The sequence below is a fragment of the Salmo salar genome, chromosome ssa07, assembly GCF_905237065.1.
Source record: "Salmo salar chromosome ssa07, Ssal_v3.1, whole genome shotgun sequence".
Classification (NCBI taxonomy): domain Eukaryota; kingdom Metazoa; phylum Chordata; class Actinopteri; order Salmoniformes; family Salmonidae; genus Salmo; species Salmo salar.
In genome coordinates, this window is record NC_059448.1 from 24413908 (window position 1) to 24432063 (window position 18156).

Below are 18156 nucleotides of genomic sequence, written 5' to 3' on the forward strand. Positions count from 1 at the left end.
TGGCTCGGGGCGTAGGCCCCGCTCCGCCCGCTGATCCCTCTGCTTTTGTGTTGCCAGAGGAACCAGACCGTGGATCATCGCCGGAAGCTCTGAACCGTGGATCGTCGCTGGATGAACCGGGCCGCAGATCATTGCTGGAGGCTCTGGGCTGCAGACCGCCGCCGGAGGCTCTGGGCTGCAGGCCGCCTGAACCTATAGGGGAGGGCCCGGGTGGGCATCTACCTATGGTGGCGGCTTTGGTTCGGGGCGTAGCCCCCGCTCCGCCGGCTGATCCCTCTGCTTTTGTGTCGCCGGAGGAACCAGACCGTGGATCATCGCCGGAAGCTCTGGACCGTGGATCGTCGCTGGATGAACCGGGCCGCAGATCATTGCCGGAGGCTCTGGGCTGCAGGCCGCCGCCGGAGGCTCTGGGCTGCAGGCCGTCGTTGAAGACTCTGGACTGGGGAACGTCACTGGAGGTTCCGGATTGGGGACCGTCTCAGGAGGTTCCGGACTGGGGACTGTCTCAGGAGGTTCCGGACTGGGGACCGTCTCAGGAGGTTCCGGACTGGGGACCGTCTCAGGAGGTTCCGGACTGCGGACCGTCTCAGGAGGTTCCGGACTGCGGACCGTCTCAGGAGGTTCCGGACTGGGGACCGTTGCTGCAGGCTCCATGCCATGGATCATCACTGCAGGCTCCGCGCCATGGATCACCACTGGAGGCTTTGTGCCATGGATCATCCCTACAGGCTCCGGGCCATGGATCATCCCTACAGGCTTCTTGCCATGGATTATCCTTACAGGCTCCGGGCCATGGATCATCCCTACAGGCTTTGTGCCATGGATCATCACTGGAGGCGTCAGACCATGGATCATCACTGGAGGCTTCTTACGTGGAGCCGGAACAGGTCTCACCGGACTGGGGAATGTCGCTGGAGGCTCCGGACTGGGGGACGTCGCCAGAAGCTGTGGACTGGGAACTGCCGCCGGAAGCTCTGGACTGGGAAGACACACTGGAGGCCTGATGCGTGGGGCTGGCACAGGTGGTGCCAGACTGGTAACACGCACCTCAGAGCGAGTGCGAGGTGCAGGAACAGGACACACCGGACTGGGCAGGCGGACTAGAGACCTGATGCGTGGGGCTGGCACAGGTGGCACCAGACTGGTGACACGCACCTCACGGTAAGCAGGAGGAGTTGGCTAAGGTCTCCAACCTGACTCTGCCAATCTCCCCGTGTGCCCCCCCCCAATTTTCTTTGGGGGGGGCTGCCTCTCGTGCTTCCCTTGTTGCCGTGCTCTCGCTGCCTCCACCTGTTCCCATGGGAGGCGCTTTTCTCCTGCCCCTAAATCCTCCAAAGCCTTGGATATACTCATCCTTATCTCCTCAATAGTCCACTGGTCCATGCTCATATTTATATTTATTGTAACTCAGAACACTAAAACAAAATAACAAACAAAGAAAAAACGATCATCACGTTCTGCAGGCTTACTGAGCTGACAAAAACAAGATCCCACACTGAAGGAGGGAAAAAGGGGCTGCCTAAGTATGATTCCCAATCAGAGACAACGATAGACAGCTGCCTCTGATTGGCAACCATACTAGGCCAATCAAAGAAAAAAAACATAGAAATATGGCACATAGAATGCCCACCCCATGTCACACCCTGACCTAACCAAACAGAGAAAAACGGCTCTCTCAGGTCAGGGCGTGACAGGGTCAAACGTTTCGGGTAGCCTTCCACAAGCTTCCCACAATAAGTTGGGTGAATTTTGGCTCATTCCTCCTGACAGAGCTGGTGTAACTGAGTCAGGTTTGTAGGCCTCCTTGCTGGGACACACTTTTTCAGTTGTGCCCACAAATTTTCTATGGGATTGAGGTCAGGGCTTTGTGATGGCCACTCCAATACCTTGACTCTGTTGTCTTTAAGCCATTTTGCCACAACTTTGGATGTGTGCTTGGGGTCATTGTCCATTTGTAAGACCCATTTTGCGATCAAGCTTTAACTTCCTGACTGATATCTTGATGTTGCTTCAAGGACAGCAAAGCACCCCCACAACATGATGCTGCCACCCCCGTGCTTCACGGTTGGGATGGTGTTCTTTGGCATGGAAGCCTCCCCCTTTTTCCTCCGAATACAACGATGGTCATTATGGCCAAACAGTTCTATTTTTGTTTCATCAGACCAGAGAACATTTCTCCAAAAAGTATGATCTTTGTCTCCATGTGCGGTGGGCAAACCGTAGTCAGCAATGGCTTCTTCCTTGCTGAGCGGCCTTTCAGGTTATATCGATATAGGACCCGTTTTACTGTGGATATAGATACTTTTGTACCTGTTTCGTCCAGCATCTTCACAAGGTCCTTTGCTGTTGTTCTGGGATTGATTTGCACTTTTCGCACCAAAGTACGTTCATCTGTAGGCGACAGAATGCGTCTCCTTCCTGAGCGGTATGATGAACGTGGTACCTTCAGGCGTTTGGAAATTGCTCCCAAGGATGAACCAGACTTGTGGAGGTCTCCAATTCAAGGTCTTGGCTGATTTATTTAGAGTTCCCCATGATGTCAAGCAAAGAGGCACTGAGTTTGAAGGTAGGCCTTGAAATACATCCACAGGTACACCTCCAGTTGACTCAAATTATGTCAATTAGCTTATCAGAAGCTTCTAAAGCCATGACATAATTTTCTGGAATTTTCCAAGCTGTTTAAGTCAATTTAGCGTATGTAAACTTCTGACCCACTGGAATTGTAATACATTGAATTATAAGTGAAATAATCTGTCTGTAAACAATTGTTGGAAAAATGACTTGTGTCATGCACAAAGTATATGTCCTAACCGACTTGCCAAAACTATAGTTTGTTAACAAGACATTTGTGGAGTGGTTGAAAAACAAGTTTTAATGACTCCAACCTAAGTGTATGTAAACTTCCGACTTCAACTGTACGTTATCCTATTGTTGCTGCTTTCTATCTTTCTTGGATGGATGTATCTCACAGTAGGACTGAGGAAATGCATGAGATGTACTCTGTACAGTATCAAAAGGTTCCGACCGCACATAGGTTCACTCAAAGCTCATAGTGTTGGTTGAGTACTATTATCTACACCCACCCACACACACACACACACACACACACACACACACACACACACACACACACACACACACACACACACACACACACACACACCAAGGCGTCATGCTAAAAGGAGTGTTTCGCTTGCGAGCTGCCAAATCCTACAATTAGTGAGGCCCACAACTGTTTTATATGCAGGTTGATGTTTATTGTCACAAGTTGTGTCCTGGAGGCAGAACTGAGCGATTTCCCCTGAGATAGGCCAGCTGCAAAGTCAAAATTGGCTATATTGTAAATATCTATGAAAAACAATGAATTTAAGGTTAGAGTTAGGCATTAAGGTTAGCAGTGTGGTTAAGGTTAAGGTCAGATTTTATGACTTTGTGGCTGTGCCAGCTAGTGACCACTCTGCAGAGTTGCCTTTAGAACAAGATTCATGACGAAAAATTCTAACCTATGTTTTATAAGTGATAGAAGAACAGGTGTGTGTGGGTACGTGTGTCCGTGCGTGTGTGTGTAGCAGCACGTGTGTGTGTGTAGCTATATATACGATTTATACATACGCACACAAAACTAAGTGCATGCTCTTCAACCGATTGCTGCCCGTACCCTCCCTCCCGACCAGCATCACTACTCTGGACGGTTCTGACCTAGAATATGTGGACAACTACAAATACCTAGGTGTCTGGTTAGACTGTAAACTCTCCTTCCAGACTCACATTAAGCATCTCCAATCCAAAATTAAATCTAGAATCGGCTTCCTATTTCGCAACAAAGCCTCCTTCACTCATGCCGCCAAACATACCCTCGTAAAACTGACTATTCTACCGATCCTTGACTTTGGCGATGTCATTTACAAAATAGCCCCCAACCCTCTACTCAGCAGACTGGATGTAGTCTATCACAGTGCCATCCATTTTGTCACCAAAGCCCCATATACTACCCACCACTGCGACCTGTCTGCGCTCGTTGGCTGGCCCTTACTACATATTCGTCGCCAAACCCACTGGCTCCAGGTCATCTATAAGTCTTTGCTAGGTAAAGCCCCGCCTTATCTCAGCTCACAGGTCACCATAGCAACACCCACCCGCAGCACGCGCTCCAGCAGGTATATTGCACTGGTCATCCCCAAAGCCAACACTTCCTTTGGCTGTCTTTCCTTCCAGTTCTCTGCTGCCAATGACTGGAACGAATTGCAAAAATCTCTGAAGCTGGAGTCTTATATCTCCCTCTCTAACTTCACCCTCTTGCTCTTTTGCACCCCAGTATCTCTACTTGCACATCAACATCTGCACATATATCACTCCAGTATTAATGCTAAATTGTAATTATTTTCGCCTCTAGGGCCTATTTATTGCCTACCTCCCTACTCTTCTACATCTGCATACACTGCACATAGATCTTTCTTTTTGTATTTTATTTTGTGTTATTGACTGTACGTTTGTTTATGTGTAACTCTATATTTTTGTTTTGTCGCACTGCTTTGCTTTATCTTGGCCAGGTCGCAGTTGTAAATAAGAACTTGTTCTCAACTGGCCTACCTGGTTAAATAAAGGTGAAATAAAATAAATAAATAAACACCCAGCTGTGTCACCCCCCTGCTCACCACCAGCCACCAGCCGTCGTCTCACACCCCACCACAAACCCTTGCAACCCCACAGACCTTTGAGCACCCCATAAAATACCCTAAAACACTCCAAAACACACACTTCTCTCTCAGTCACCTCTCTCTCTCCTCTACTCCACCCCATCCGGGGCGCAGGCCACAATGACGTCACTGTGGTTTGGTGAACAGCAGACAGTTTAGGTCCAGGGGAGAACCAGGGAGGGAGAATCAGCGAGGCCACTCACCGTAGCGAATCAGCCTGCCTGGGTGCACTGACAGCTGGGAGCGGGCGGCAGAGAGGCCTGGAAGGCTGAGATGAGAACCAGGGTGCCTCTCTGGTGACTTTGAAGAGAGGATCAGAGAAGCCAGGCTTTTCCTCCCTCCCCTTCTCTGTCCTCCATCTCTCCATCCTTCCTTCCCTCGCTTCACGACCTCTGTAATTACTTTACCCCGCCGGAGATGCTTGAAGTGCAGCCAATTAGACAATAAAGAACAGAGCACCAGCTTCCTCTTCCTTTCTTTATTTTCTTTCTCTCCCTCTCCCTCTCTCTCTCTCTCTTTTTTCTCTCTCTCCTCTCTCTCTCTCTTTTCTCTCTCTCTCTCCCTCCCACTCTCTCTCTCTCTCTCTTTTTTCTCTCTCTCTCCTCTCTCTCTCTTTTCTCTCTCTCTTTCTCTCTCTCTCTCCCTCCCACTCTCTCTCTCTACCTCTCTCTACTTCTCTCCTTGGTCACGCCCTTACAACCATGTCTCCAATCCTCTCACTTTCACTCTCTCCATTATCTCTCCCTCACTCTCTGGCACACTCTCTCCATTATTTCTCCCTCACTCTCTGTCACACTCTCTCCATTATCTCTCCCTCACTCTCTGTCTCACTCTCTCCATTATATGAACTTATTTTATTGAACTACCCTTTATGCCAACATCTCTCCATTAATGTCTCACACTCACGGCATCTTGTTTTCACTCCCCCATCTTCTTTATAGTCCTTGTTTTCCCCTTTTCCTCACATCCATAGCATTTAAATGAATTTCATTCCAAATAAACATACCAACTGTAGCAGGCCTGGCTTGCCGTGTTGTGTACAGTACAGTAGAGCAACACAGACCAGCAGAGCAGATGTCTCTCACACTCTTTCTCTCTCCAGGATTTCACTTCTGGGCAGTGGAAATAATGTTTCTCTGTGTCTTTAATGGCCTGCCTTATTGTACAGGGATTGGTTGCAAACTCCAGCTAAACTTAGTGCATGCGAACCAGACCATGTGTCTGAGGGAAAGGAAAGGGAAAGGGGGATACCTAGTCAGTTGTACAACTGAATGCATTCAACTGAAATGTGTCTTCCGCATTTAACCCAACATCTCTGAATCAGAGAGGCAGTCCTGTCCTGGGTTCAAATACTATTCGAAATCATTAAAATACTTGGTTTGCTTTAACCTACCTAGAAAAGCCAGATGGGCAGCGTTTACACTTTTGGGATTATTCTATTGGTCCCATTTCGCCAGGCAAGCTCCATCAAACACAGATAAAGTACTTGAAATGATTTTGAATGGTGTTTGAACCCATGTGTGTGTCTGCAGCAGCTCCACTCTGCTATAACAGGGTTGTTCTAATGTTCTAGTGGTTAGCTGGCTGCTGCTGTAAAGGCTGAACGCATTTTCTATGGACATGGAGTTGCTGTATTCACTTCACTCTATGCAGTACCTGATGACGATCCAACAACATCCACCATCCATTCACACCTGTATTCATTCTTCAAAACCTCTCACTCAACAACAGCAAATCCACTATTCATTCACACCAGAATTCATTCTTCAAATCCTCTCATTCAACAACAGCAAATCCACCATTCATTCACACCTGAATTCATTCTTCCAATCCTCTCATTCTTCCACAGCAAATCCACCATTCATTCCTGTATTAATTCGACCAATCTCTTCATTTTCTAATCTTCTCATTCTCCCACAGCAAATCCTGCGTCACTCGCGGGCCAATGCCACCAAGGTGATCTTCCTGATAACGGACGGCTACTCCAACGGGGGCGACCCTCGCCCGGTGGCAGCTGCTCTGAGGAATCAGGGGGTGGAGATCTACACCCTGGGGATCTGGCAGGGGAACATCAGAGAGTTACATGACATGGCCTCACACCCTAAGGACCAGCATTGCTACCTAGTACACAACTTTGCAGAGTTCGAGGCCCTGGCTCGCCGTGCACTGCACGAAGGTGAGGCGGAAGGGGCACTTGAATAGCCTGGGTACCAGTCTGTTCGTGCTATCTTTTCACTCCTTGTCATTCCTTGTCATGACAAACATGGAATGATAGCACAAACAGACTGGTACCCAGGCTAGCACGAGGAAATATCGAGTGGGATATATTTTTCTCAACTAAGGTTACAGTAGCCCCATGTGACTAACCCACTGGGCAAAAACTGGTTGAACGAACGTTGTTACCACGTCATTTCAAACCCCAAAATTCAATGTGATGACGTTGAATCAACGTGGAAAACAGATTGGAATTGCAAAAAGTTATCAACTTCAGGGAATTTCGTCTTTTAACCTGACAACTCAACCAAATGTAAATAAAAACTAATGTTAAACTGACGTCTGTGCCCAGTGGGAAGGTATTTTTACATTTCTCCTGTGTCTAGCCAACACGTAACACCATAACAAAGGAGGTAAAATACCTTCTCCATTCCCACAGTCCATGCGAGAGAGCAGAACCCAGAAATAGTCCTGGAGTCATCGTTTCTCAGACATCAGTTGCATCGGACCATAAAACAACAACATGCAAGAGCCGAACCGTGAACAGTGTTCCATTTAGGACGCAGCCTATTAGAAACTAGACAGTGGTAAATCACTTCTGGGATAAGGTTGTCGGAGTGTGAGCCAAGGCAGCCAGTGCATGTTATCAGGGCTCCCTGCTGTGTGTCTCTGTTTTACTGACTCTCCCTCTCCAAGTCTGCTCCATGGCTCTGCCAACCCCAACCCAAACACCAGTTCCTCAGCCCTATAGCCCCAGCTCCAGCCATATCTCCAGCCCCAGCTTCAGGCCCAGCTTCAGCCATATCTTCAGCCCCAGTTTCAGCCATAGCTTCAGCTCCAGTCCCAGTTTCAGCCATATCTTCAGCCCCAGTCCTAGTTTCAGTCTTATCTTCAGCCCCAGCCCCAGTTTCAGCCATATTTTCAGCCCCAGTCCCAGTTTCAGCCATAGTTTCCACTCCAGCCCTATACCATTGATTCCATTGCACCAGGCAAGCTCAATTAAGTGTAGCTAAAACATTTGAACCCAGGTCTTTACCCCTGCCAACCCCAAACCCTTGACCGAACACAATCCTCAAACATCTGGCCCACAATGCTCTTTGTTATGTTCCTACTTCTCAGGAAGAACAATCACTCGGCCAATCCTGCTTCTTTTGTTATTATTTATGAGTGAGGCAGATAAGTTTATCCAGCCCTGGCTTAGCGTAGCCTACATAACATTTTTACTATTACGCAATACAGATTTTTATACAGTAGTAGGCCAATTTACAGTAATCTACAGGATTGTAATTGACTCCATAGTTTTCAGTAAAATAACTCAGAAAACAGTTTTCTCCCACCAGTGTGCTGACCCATCCAGTGGCCCTTTGGTTTAATTCATTGGTTATCTTCTAATATCACAAATTGTATAGAAAAGACCACACATGTTCCCTTGACAGGTTTGAGCCCCAGCTCAGTCATCTGTCTGTGCCCCTAAAATAATTTTGGTCCCTCTCTGACTCCCAAACTTTTCCTTCATCATAAGTACTATAAGATGTGTAAGAGGAACGGAACTGCAATCTCGTAAAATGTCAAATTAAAAAGGAAAAGATAATAAGGTTTATGAAAGAAAAACGTTGCTAATATCCTCTGGTGACCTTTGAACTTTGTGTTTATGACCTTTGTCTCCCCTCAGACCTGCCGACAGGAAGCTACATCCAGGAAGACCTATCCCGCTGCTCGTCCCTGTGCGAGGCCGGAGCGGACTGCTGTGACGTCATGGCCAGCTGCAAGTGTGGCACCCACACGGGCCAGTACGACTGTATTTGTGAGAAGGGCCACTACGGCAAGGGGCTGCAGAACGAATGCACAGGTAGGAGGACACAGGGGAATGGGCCCAGTAAGGTTAGCCATGTTGACTCTATTCTTGTTGCCTCTTGAATGAATAAGTAAGCATAAAATACACTTTAAACTATAGTCTTCTACTATGCATCTAATGGTATAATTTGAGTCCACACACCACACCTTCTGAGTGCAGTGGTTTCAAGAACCTTTATTAGTAAGGACATCACCCGGTAATTTGGAGAGTGACATCATCGTGCTGGTTTGAGACAGGGTGGTGAAGCTTATTATGTGATGTCAGAGAGTTTCAGCCTGGGCTAGTTCACCTGTGAAAACAGACCACTTGGCCCCAGGATGCCTGTGAGCTCACAGTGAGTGAAAGTGAAATAGTCCAAGTGCCATTCATTCACTAAGGAGGCCATGTAGGCAGTCTGTACTGAGATCCTGATCAAGAAATACAGGATTTCCTCAAGGTGTAGGAGCTGACCCTGGGCTGTGTGTTTCGTTGTGTGTGTGTGTGTGTGTGTGTGTGTGCGCGTGTGTGTGTGTTGACCCTAGACCTGTCAGTGTGTAGAGAAGCCTGGTCTCTCTCTCTCTCTCTCTCTCTCTCTCTCTCTCTCTCTCTCTCTCTCCGCCCCCCTTCTCTCTCTATTTCTCTCTCTCTCCCCCCTCTCTCTCACCCCCCCTCTCTCTCTATCACCCCCTCTCTCCACACTCTCTCTCTCTCTCCCTCCCTCTCTCTCTCCACCCTCTCTGTCTCTCTCCCTCCCTCTCTCTCTCTCTCCACCCTCGCTGTCTCTCTCCCACCCTCTCTCTCTCTCCGCCCTCTCTCTCTCTCCCCACCCTCTCTGTCTCTCTCCCTCCCTCTCTGTGTCTCTGCCCCCATCCTCAGCTGAGCATACACACACGTTACATGTACGTTGCTTCCAGCTTAACACATTCTAACCTCTTTCATTCTCTCCTGTGTAAGCATGTCTGATCTCTCCAGAATCTGTATTAGATGTAGGAGAACATTAGCAGGCATTACAAAGACATTTGTTGAAAGACAGTCTAGTCTGAGGCAGCCCAACAACACGTCTGGGCCGACGATTTGATCAACTGTCTCCTCAGTGAACAACACAGTCAGTAAGCTCTGTCATTGTTGGAGAGTTAGAAGACTGCAGAACGAAAAACAAACAACGGACCACACGATGACTGACAGCTGTATTAACCATCAGCATTGTTGGATACCGATCAACCGTAACCCAGAGGGGAGGCAGGGAAGGCGCCAGTAGCAAATCAGATGACTATCCCGTTTTCTAATTGGAGCGAAACTATCCAACAATCTTCTCTTCTTCACAGGAGTAAATGGGTAACAATCAATGCTGTTTTCTCTCTATGGGTCTCTCTAGATTGCAGGGACCATTTTGTGCACATTATTGGCACAATGTGCACAGTTTTGTTCGAGCCCAGCACTAGCACACCTGGTTCAACAAATGAGGGGGCTTGATGATTAGTTGAATTAGTTGTGCTGTTACTGCTAGGTTAGAACAAAAATGTAACACTGCCCCTGAAGTATGTTGAGAGGAGAGACCATCAGGTTCATCAACGAGAACTCCTCCCAAATCACAATCAGATGTCAAGACGAAAGGCAGTCTGCTTATTAATTGCTGTTTCATGGTTTAATTAATTGCAAAGAGCATACTGTGTGTGGGTGGGTGTGTGCGTGTGTGTGTAAGCAGACAGACAGACATCTAGGCTCTAAGGGAGGAAGACGCCGTGTGACGCTAAGCTAGACCACACTGCTTCCTGTCTCTGTCTGTCTAGCCGTCTCAAATTAAAATCTGCACCTCCAAGCCAGTTCCACTTCCTCTGTATTCTGGGACTGATTTAGACCTGGGACACCAGGTGGGTGCAATTCATTATCAGGTAGAACAGAAAACCAGCAGTACTGTGGTAAGATTTGAATATCCCTGGTCTAGCCGATAGGCAGGCAAATCTCTACGACCATAACAAATCTCTACCATTACTTTCAAATGCCCAAGGCATAAAACCTGATATATTCTATACATAAATGTGCTACTGTATACAAACCTTTGTTGAAATTGACTTTCGGAACGATAAAAACAACAGCCACCCACAGTATATGATTCAGACCCACATACTGGCCATCATCAGACATACAACTCAGGATTTGATATTGATGTTGGTGTTGTGTTTCTGGGTGTCTCCGAAACACCAACAGGCTTGGTCTAGCGATTGGTGTTGTTGGAGTTGTGGGTAGCGTCTGTGCTTTAGGGTTGCCAGGGGTCTAAGTAGGTAGTCAGTGTCAGAACCGCTGGACTGTGCTGTTGTTGGCAGAGATAGTGTTGTCTAAACTTTAGACTGGAGACTGGAAGTACTGGAGTATGTGGATGGTTGGGGACCTGATATTGTAGATGGAATGTTCAGTGGCGCTGAAGAGGATGGCATTTTACATGTGCTATTTTGTTATTTTTTGTGTGTTGCTTGTAACTTATTTGTTTACTTATTTTGTACATAATGTTGCTGCTACCATCCCTTATAACCAAAAATAACTTTTGGACATCAGAACAGTGATTACTCACCTCGAACTGGAAGAACCTTTTTCCTTTAACGAGTCCGACGAGAAGGATATACTGCTTTCCCGGGAACAGGCCCTCAGTCATTTGCGTGAAGAAAAGACGGAGAAAAAAGGGGCGGAGGTCGGGCTGCCTTCTGAGAATTTGTAGGCGAGCGAGTAAACTCCCACTGCCATCCATTTTATTGGCCAACATGCAATCATTGGAAAATAAAATTGATGACCTACGATCAAGATTATCCTACCAACGGGACATTAAAAACTGTAATATCTTTTGTTCCACCGAGTCGTGGCTGAACGACGACACGGATAATATAGCGATGGCGGGATTTTTCCATGCACAGGCAGAACAGAAAAGCTACGTCTGGTAAGATGAGAGGTGGGGGGGGGTGTGTCTATTTGTCAATAACAGCTGGTGCTCAATGTATAATATTAAATAAGTCTCGGTATTGGTATTGCTCGCCTGAGTACCTTATGATAAGCTGTAGACCACACTATCTACCAGCATGTCACATGTGCAATGAGAGGAAAAAAAACTCTAGACCCCCTTTACTCCATACACAGAGAAGCATACAAAGCTCTCCCCTGACCTCCATTTGGCAAAAACTAAAGCAGGAAGTACCTGTGACTCGCTCAATACAGAAGTGGTCAGATGACGTGGATGCTACGCTACAGGACTGTTTTGCTAGCAAATACTGGAATATGTTCCGGGATTCATCCAACGGCATTGAGGAACATACCACCTCAGTCATCGGCTTCATCAATAAGTGCATCGACGACGTCATCCCCACGGTGACCATACGTACATATCCCAACCAGAAGCCGTGGATTACAGGCAACATCTGCATCGAGCTAAAGGCTAGAGCTGCCACTTTCAAGGAGCGGGACATTAATCCGGATGCTTATAAGAAATCCCGCTATGCCCTCGGACGAACCATCAAACAAGCAAAGAGTCAATACAGGATTAAGATTGAATCCTACTACACCAGCTCTGATGCTCGTCGGATGTGGCAGGGCTTGAAAACTATTACGAACTACAAAGGGAAACCCAGAGGCGAGCTGCCCAGTGACGTGAGCCTACCAGACGAGCTAAATGCCTTTTATGCTCACTTCGCGGCAAGCAACACTGAAGCATGCATGAGAGCACCAGCTGTTCTGGACGACTGTGTGATAGTGTTCTCGGTAGCTGATGTGAGCAAGACCTTTAAACAGGTGAACATTCACAAAGCCACAGGGCCAGACGGATTACCAAGATGTGTACTCAAAGCATGTGTGGACCAACTGTCAAGTGTCTTCACTGACATTTTCAACCTCTCCCTGACCGAGTCTGTAATACCTACGAACCACTGCCTGTTCACCCCGCTACCATCCAGAAGGTGAGGTCAGTACAGGTGCATCAATGATGGGACCGAGAGACTTGCTTCTATCTCATACAGACTTGAAATAATTGGCCACTTTAGCAAACAGATCACTAGTCACTTAAATAATGCCACTTTAATAATGTTTACATATCTTGCATTACTCATCCTGTATACTGTATTTTTATACATCTATTGCATCTTGCCTACGCCACTTGATCATCGCTCATCCATTATATTTATATGTATATAATCTTATCCCTTTACTTAGATTCGTGTGTATTAGGTAGTTGTTGTGGAATTGTTAGATTACTTGTTGGATATTACTGCACTGTCAGAACTAGAAGCACAATCATTTCACTACACTCACAATAACATCTGCTAAGCATGTGTATGTGACCAATAAAATGTGATTTGATACATGTTTCAAACAGATCACCATAGTCCCTGTGCCCAAGGAAGCAAAGGTAAATCACTACCGCCTTGTAGCACTCACGTCGGTAGCCATGAAATGCTTTGAAAGGCTAGTCATGGCTCACATCAACAGCATCCTCCTGTATACCCTAGACCCACTCCAATTCGCATACCGCCCCAACAGATCCACAGATGACACAATCTCAATTGCACTCCACACTGCCCTTTCCCACATGGACAAAAGGAACACCTATATGAGAATGCTGTTCATTGACTAAGCTTAGTGTTCAACACCATAGTGCCCACGAAGCTCATCACTAAGCTAAGGACCCTGGGACTAAACACATCCCTCTGCAACTGGATCCTGAACTTCCTGACGGGCCGCCCCCAGGTGGTAAGGGTAGGTAACAACACATCCGCCACACTGATACTCAACACTGGGACCCCTCAGGGGTGTGTACTTAGTCCCCTCCTTGTACTCCCTGTTCACTCACGACTGCGTGGCCAAACACAACTCCAACACCATCATTAAGTTTGTTGAAGACACAACAGTGGTAGGTCGACAACGATGAGACAGCCTATAGGGAGGAGGTCAGAGACCTGGCAGTGTGGTGCCAGGACAACAACCTCTCACTCAATGTTAGCAAGACAAAGGAGCTAATCGTGGACTACAGGAAAAGGCGGGCCGAACAGGCCCCCATTAACATCGATGGGGCTGTAGTGGAGCGGGTCGAGAGTTTTAAGTTCCTTGGTGTCCACATCCCCAACTATCATGGTCCAAACACACCAAGACAGTCGTGAAGAGGGCACGACAACACCTTTTACCCCTCAGGAGACTGAAAAGATTTGGCATGGGTCCCCAGATCCGCAAAAAGTTCTACAGCTGCACCATCGAGAGCATCCTGACTGGTTGCATCACCGCCTGGTATAGCAACTGCTCATCATCTGACCATAAGGCGCAACAGAGGGTAGTGCGTACGGCCCAGTACATCACTGGGGCCAAGCATCCTGCCATCCAGGACCAATGTAACAGGCGGTGTCAGAAGAAAGCCCCAAAAATTGTCAAAGACTCCAGTCACCCAAGTCATAGACTGTTTTCTCTGCTACTGCACGGCAAGCGGTACCGGAGGGCCAAGTCTAGGACCAGAAGGCTCCTTAACAGCTTCTACTCCCAAGCCATAAGACTGCTGAACAATTAATCTAATGGCCACATGACTATTTTCATTGACACCCCCCCATTTGTTTTGTACACTGCTGCTACTCACTGTTTATTATCTATGCATAGTCACTTCCCCTCTACCTATGTGTACAAATGAACTCGATTAACCTGTTCCCACGCACGTTGACTCGGTTCCGGTACCCCCTGTATATAGCCTCGTTATTGTTATTTTATTGTGTTACTTTTTATAATTTTTTACTTTAGTTTATTTGGTCAATATTTTCTTAACTCTTCTTGAACCGCACTGTTGGTTAAGGGCTTGTAAGTAAGCATTTCACAGTAATGTCTACACTTGTTGTATTTGGTGCGTATGACAAATAAAGTTTTATTTGATTTGAATGTAGTGTCTGGAATGTAGTGACATAGATAGGACTTTGTGTTGCTTCCATAGATCCCCCCTTCCTCCTTGTCCACCCGCTAAGTTATTAGCCTGATCCCAGATATGTTTGTGCTGTCTTGACAATGACCATAGAAGCTGGTAAGACAGCACAAACAGATCTCGGATCAGGCTAGTCAGCTACATGACACAGAGCGGATTCCTAGTGCATACCAAAGGCTGTTATCAGGACTAGCCAGACACCAGTGAGGAGAGAGTGTGGTGGATGCAGTGCAACATCTCTTTTTCTCTTCCTCTCACCTTGGCTGGACTATCACAGCCTGGGAGGCCTGGGGGAAGGAGGGGAAGACTCCTGGACTGTGTTACAGTAGCACAAGCTGAACGTGTATATTTTCAGCCTGATCTTTTGTTCCTCTCTTTTTGGGGTGAGAGAAAGGTGAAAAAGAGTGAGAGAAAAAAATGAAAGGGGCAAACAGACAAAGAGAAAGAGAGTGAGAGGGAGAGTAGTGAGGTACAAGGTTAGAGTTATAGCTCCGGGATTAGCTTATCCGTCTTCCTTAAAATCAGTGGTTATCAACTGGTTTTGCCTTGGGACCCAAATTGAACCAGCTTGTCTTAGTCGCGACCCAATATTCGCATCACGTTTTTTTGTTGTTGCCTAAATGCAATCTGGAATACATTTTTTTTAAGCTATATTGATAGTAAATGTAGGAATTATAAAGGAAAAAGGAACAACAGTCTCACCTTTTTAATTGTCATTAATAAAATGTTGCCCGAATTCTTGATGAAGAATGTTAAAAAGTCCACAAAAGCAACCAAACCTGCTAAATAGCGCTGCTATTTGCTCTATATTAAACATACTGTGATTGAAGAAAATTAGTTCAATACTTAAAAAAAATGTAGGTTCATTATCATTTCTACACACTTTCTACCTGGTATTTTTTCATTTAAAAAGAAATTGACCAAAAATCTTTAAAAAATAATCAAAACCTCCCATTCAAAATCTCCCATGAGCCAAATGTGGGTTACAACCCACCAGCTGAGAATCGCTGCCCTAAATGACTATAAATTATTTACCAGCCCTTCCGATGTCCAAGATGGGTTGTGTGTGTGTGTGTGTGTGTGTGTGTGTGTGTGTGTGTGTGTGTGTGTGTGTGTGTGTGTGTGTGTGTGTGTGTGTGTGTGTGTGTGTGTGTGTGTGTGAGCATGTGAGCGTGCGTGTGTGAGTGTGTGTGTGTGTGTGTGTGAGCGTGTGTGTGAGCATGTGTGTGTGAGCGTGCGTGTGTGCGCGTGCGTGTGTGTGCGTGTGTGTGTGTGTGTGTGTGTGTGTGTGTGTGTGTGTGTGTGTGTGTGTGTGTGAGCATGTGTGAGCATGTGTGAGCATGTGTGAGCATGTGTGTGTGTGAGCATGTGTGTGTGTGTGCGTGACGTGTGCCAGCTTGAGTCTACCGTGAACCCTGGACTCCGTCTCGCTTCACGGGGGGGAGGGCTCCTTCCTCTAGGCTCACAATGTAAATATTTGCTCTCGTCAGACTGGTCCGATGAGATTCCAGGAGGAGGAAGCCTCGAGGTGCACATAAATCAGACGCTCGAATAAAAATGACAAAAACGAGAAAGAGGATAGGAATCTTGGATATGCTGGAAAGGATAGAGAATTCCAGGGAAGAGGATGAATGCTGCAATCGTCCTCCTCCTCCACCTTCTCCTCCCCCTCCTCTCCTCTAACCCCCTGTTCCGTCTCCTGTGTGCAGTACTAATAATGTAGTGTAAATGCGATCGGGACAAGCGTTTGGTATGGGACTAGAGGAATGCATGAGAAGCCCTAACAGTCCATTCATTATCCGACTCTCTCCAGCTCTTCTCTCCCCGCATTCTCACAGAGTCTTGTGTCAGACAACAGCTACAATGTTCCCTATCTCAAAGGTTATGTCCCAGTTATCTCTCCTTCTTCCTGAAGTATGCACTTGTTCACTCCCCTTCACTGACTTCAAAGAAAATAAAAAAAAGATGGTGTAATCTCCCACTAGCCCAATTACTATTGGGACGCACCCAGCCACCCACTGAGTTGTGGATCAGGCAGGTCAAACAGACAGACAACAGCTACAGTGGTCCCCATCTCAGGGTGAAAGACGATTGGTTCCAGAGACAGACAGGGTCCAGAAACGGCCCCGATACATAGAGAATCACCGGACTCTGGCTGATTGATGTACTCCTGTCCTTATCCAGCGAGTCAGTGCGTTGCTTGGAGAGACGAAGGATCGGCAACAGAGCTACGGTCCGTAGAGAGAGAACCACTGGGAGAGTGTGAGCTTCAGTTCAGTGGTGTAGACTAGTCCTGAGCCAGACATAAAGTGAAAAAACGCTCAAAATTTTCCGCTGTACTTTTGAGGCCTCCTAAATCTGAAAATCCAGATTCTGGCAAACACCAATAGCAATGTCTTGCCAATGACCTGCTTTGCGTTTGGTTAGCCAACGTAAACCAAACATTTGTCTTTTATATTGAGCAATTTCTGAACTAATCTGAACTCAGGTCAGTTTTGATGTTACCGGGATCAAACATAAACCCCTTTTTCTGTTTTGACTTATATTCATATACACAATTTGCTATGGCCCATTCATACAAAAACAATAACTACTATAGAGGTAATATGATAGATGGGGTTCTAGAGCTTGCCTTAGGAAGCAATACAATACACGTGTTTACATTGTCAGACGACACCCTACACACACTTCTTCAGCTGTGTGTGTGTGTGTGTGTGTGTGTGTGTGTGTGTGTGTGTGTGTGTGTGTGTGTGTATGCGTTTGCCTGTATGGATGTGTGTGTGCGTGTGTGCGTGTGTCTGCTAAGGTTATGTAAACGTTACCATGAAGGATATCTTCCTAAATATGAGGCTAACCCCCTCCCCCCACCCTCCCCAACAACCAATGGCAACGCGTCCACAGAAAGAAAGAAAAAACTGACAAAAGTCAACAAGTTGCTCAACAAACGTCGGCTTGACGGTCCAAAAACCTTTCTTCTTTTTTGGCAGTAGAGACCGTCCTGGCGAATGCCTGAGATTCTCTGAGGATACTTAGAAGTTGGAGGGTCAAGAGGGGGCCTCCTCATTTCTTAAATTGATGGGTTGGAGGTTTAGATTTGTGTTTGTTTCTGTTGCTGTTGTTATTTATGTGAGGACTGGAGGAGATTTTTTTGGGGGGGGCTCTGTTGTTGTGGAGGGGGCTGATGCCCCTAGCAGTCAATGGGTGGGCGGTGCCAGACTGGACTGGCGCCATCACCCCTGAGAGAGACAGAGCCTATTTGCTGAGTTATTGGGTTGAGAGTTATGCAGAGAGGTTGCTCTATATCTATCATGACACAAGGCGAGACCCAGATGCAGACACAGGAGGCAGATGGTTGGAGTCTTACAATATTTATTAATCCAATAGGGTAAGGCAAGAGAATGGTCGTGGACAGGCAAAAGGGTCAAAACCAGTTCAGAGTCCAAAAGGTACCGAACGGCAGGCGGAATCAAGGTCTGGGC

The 18156-nt window shown here is 46.9% G+C and overlaps 1 protein-coding gene across 2 annotated transcripts in view; it reads left to right on the forward strand.

Annotated features, from left to right (window-relative positions):
* LOC106608858 (sushi, von Willebrand factor type A, EGF and pentraxin domain-containing protein 1-like) overlaps positions 1-18156 on the forward strand; it is a 132132-nt gene that overhangs the window by 36074 nt on the left and 77902 nt on the right. For both annotated transcript variants that reach the window (XM_014207038.2, XM_014207037.2), the window contains exons 2-3: positions 6618-6873; positions 8584-8760. In XM_014207038.2, coding sequence (XP_014062513.2) covers positions 6618-6873; positions 8584-8760 — 433 coding nt within the window. The remainder of the gene's footprint in view (positions 1-6617; positions 6874-8583; positions 8761-18156) is intronic.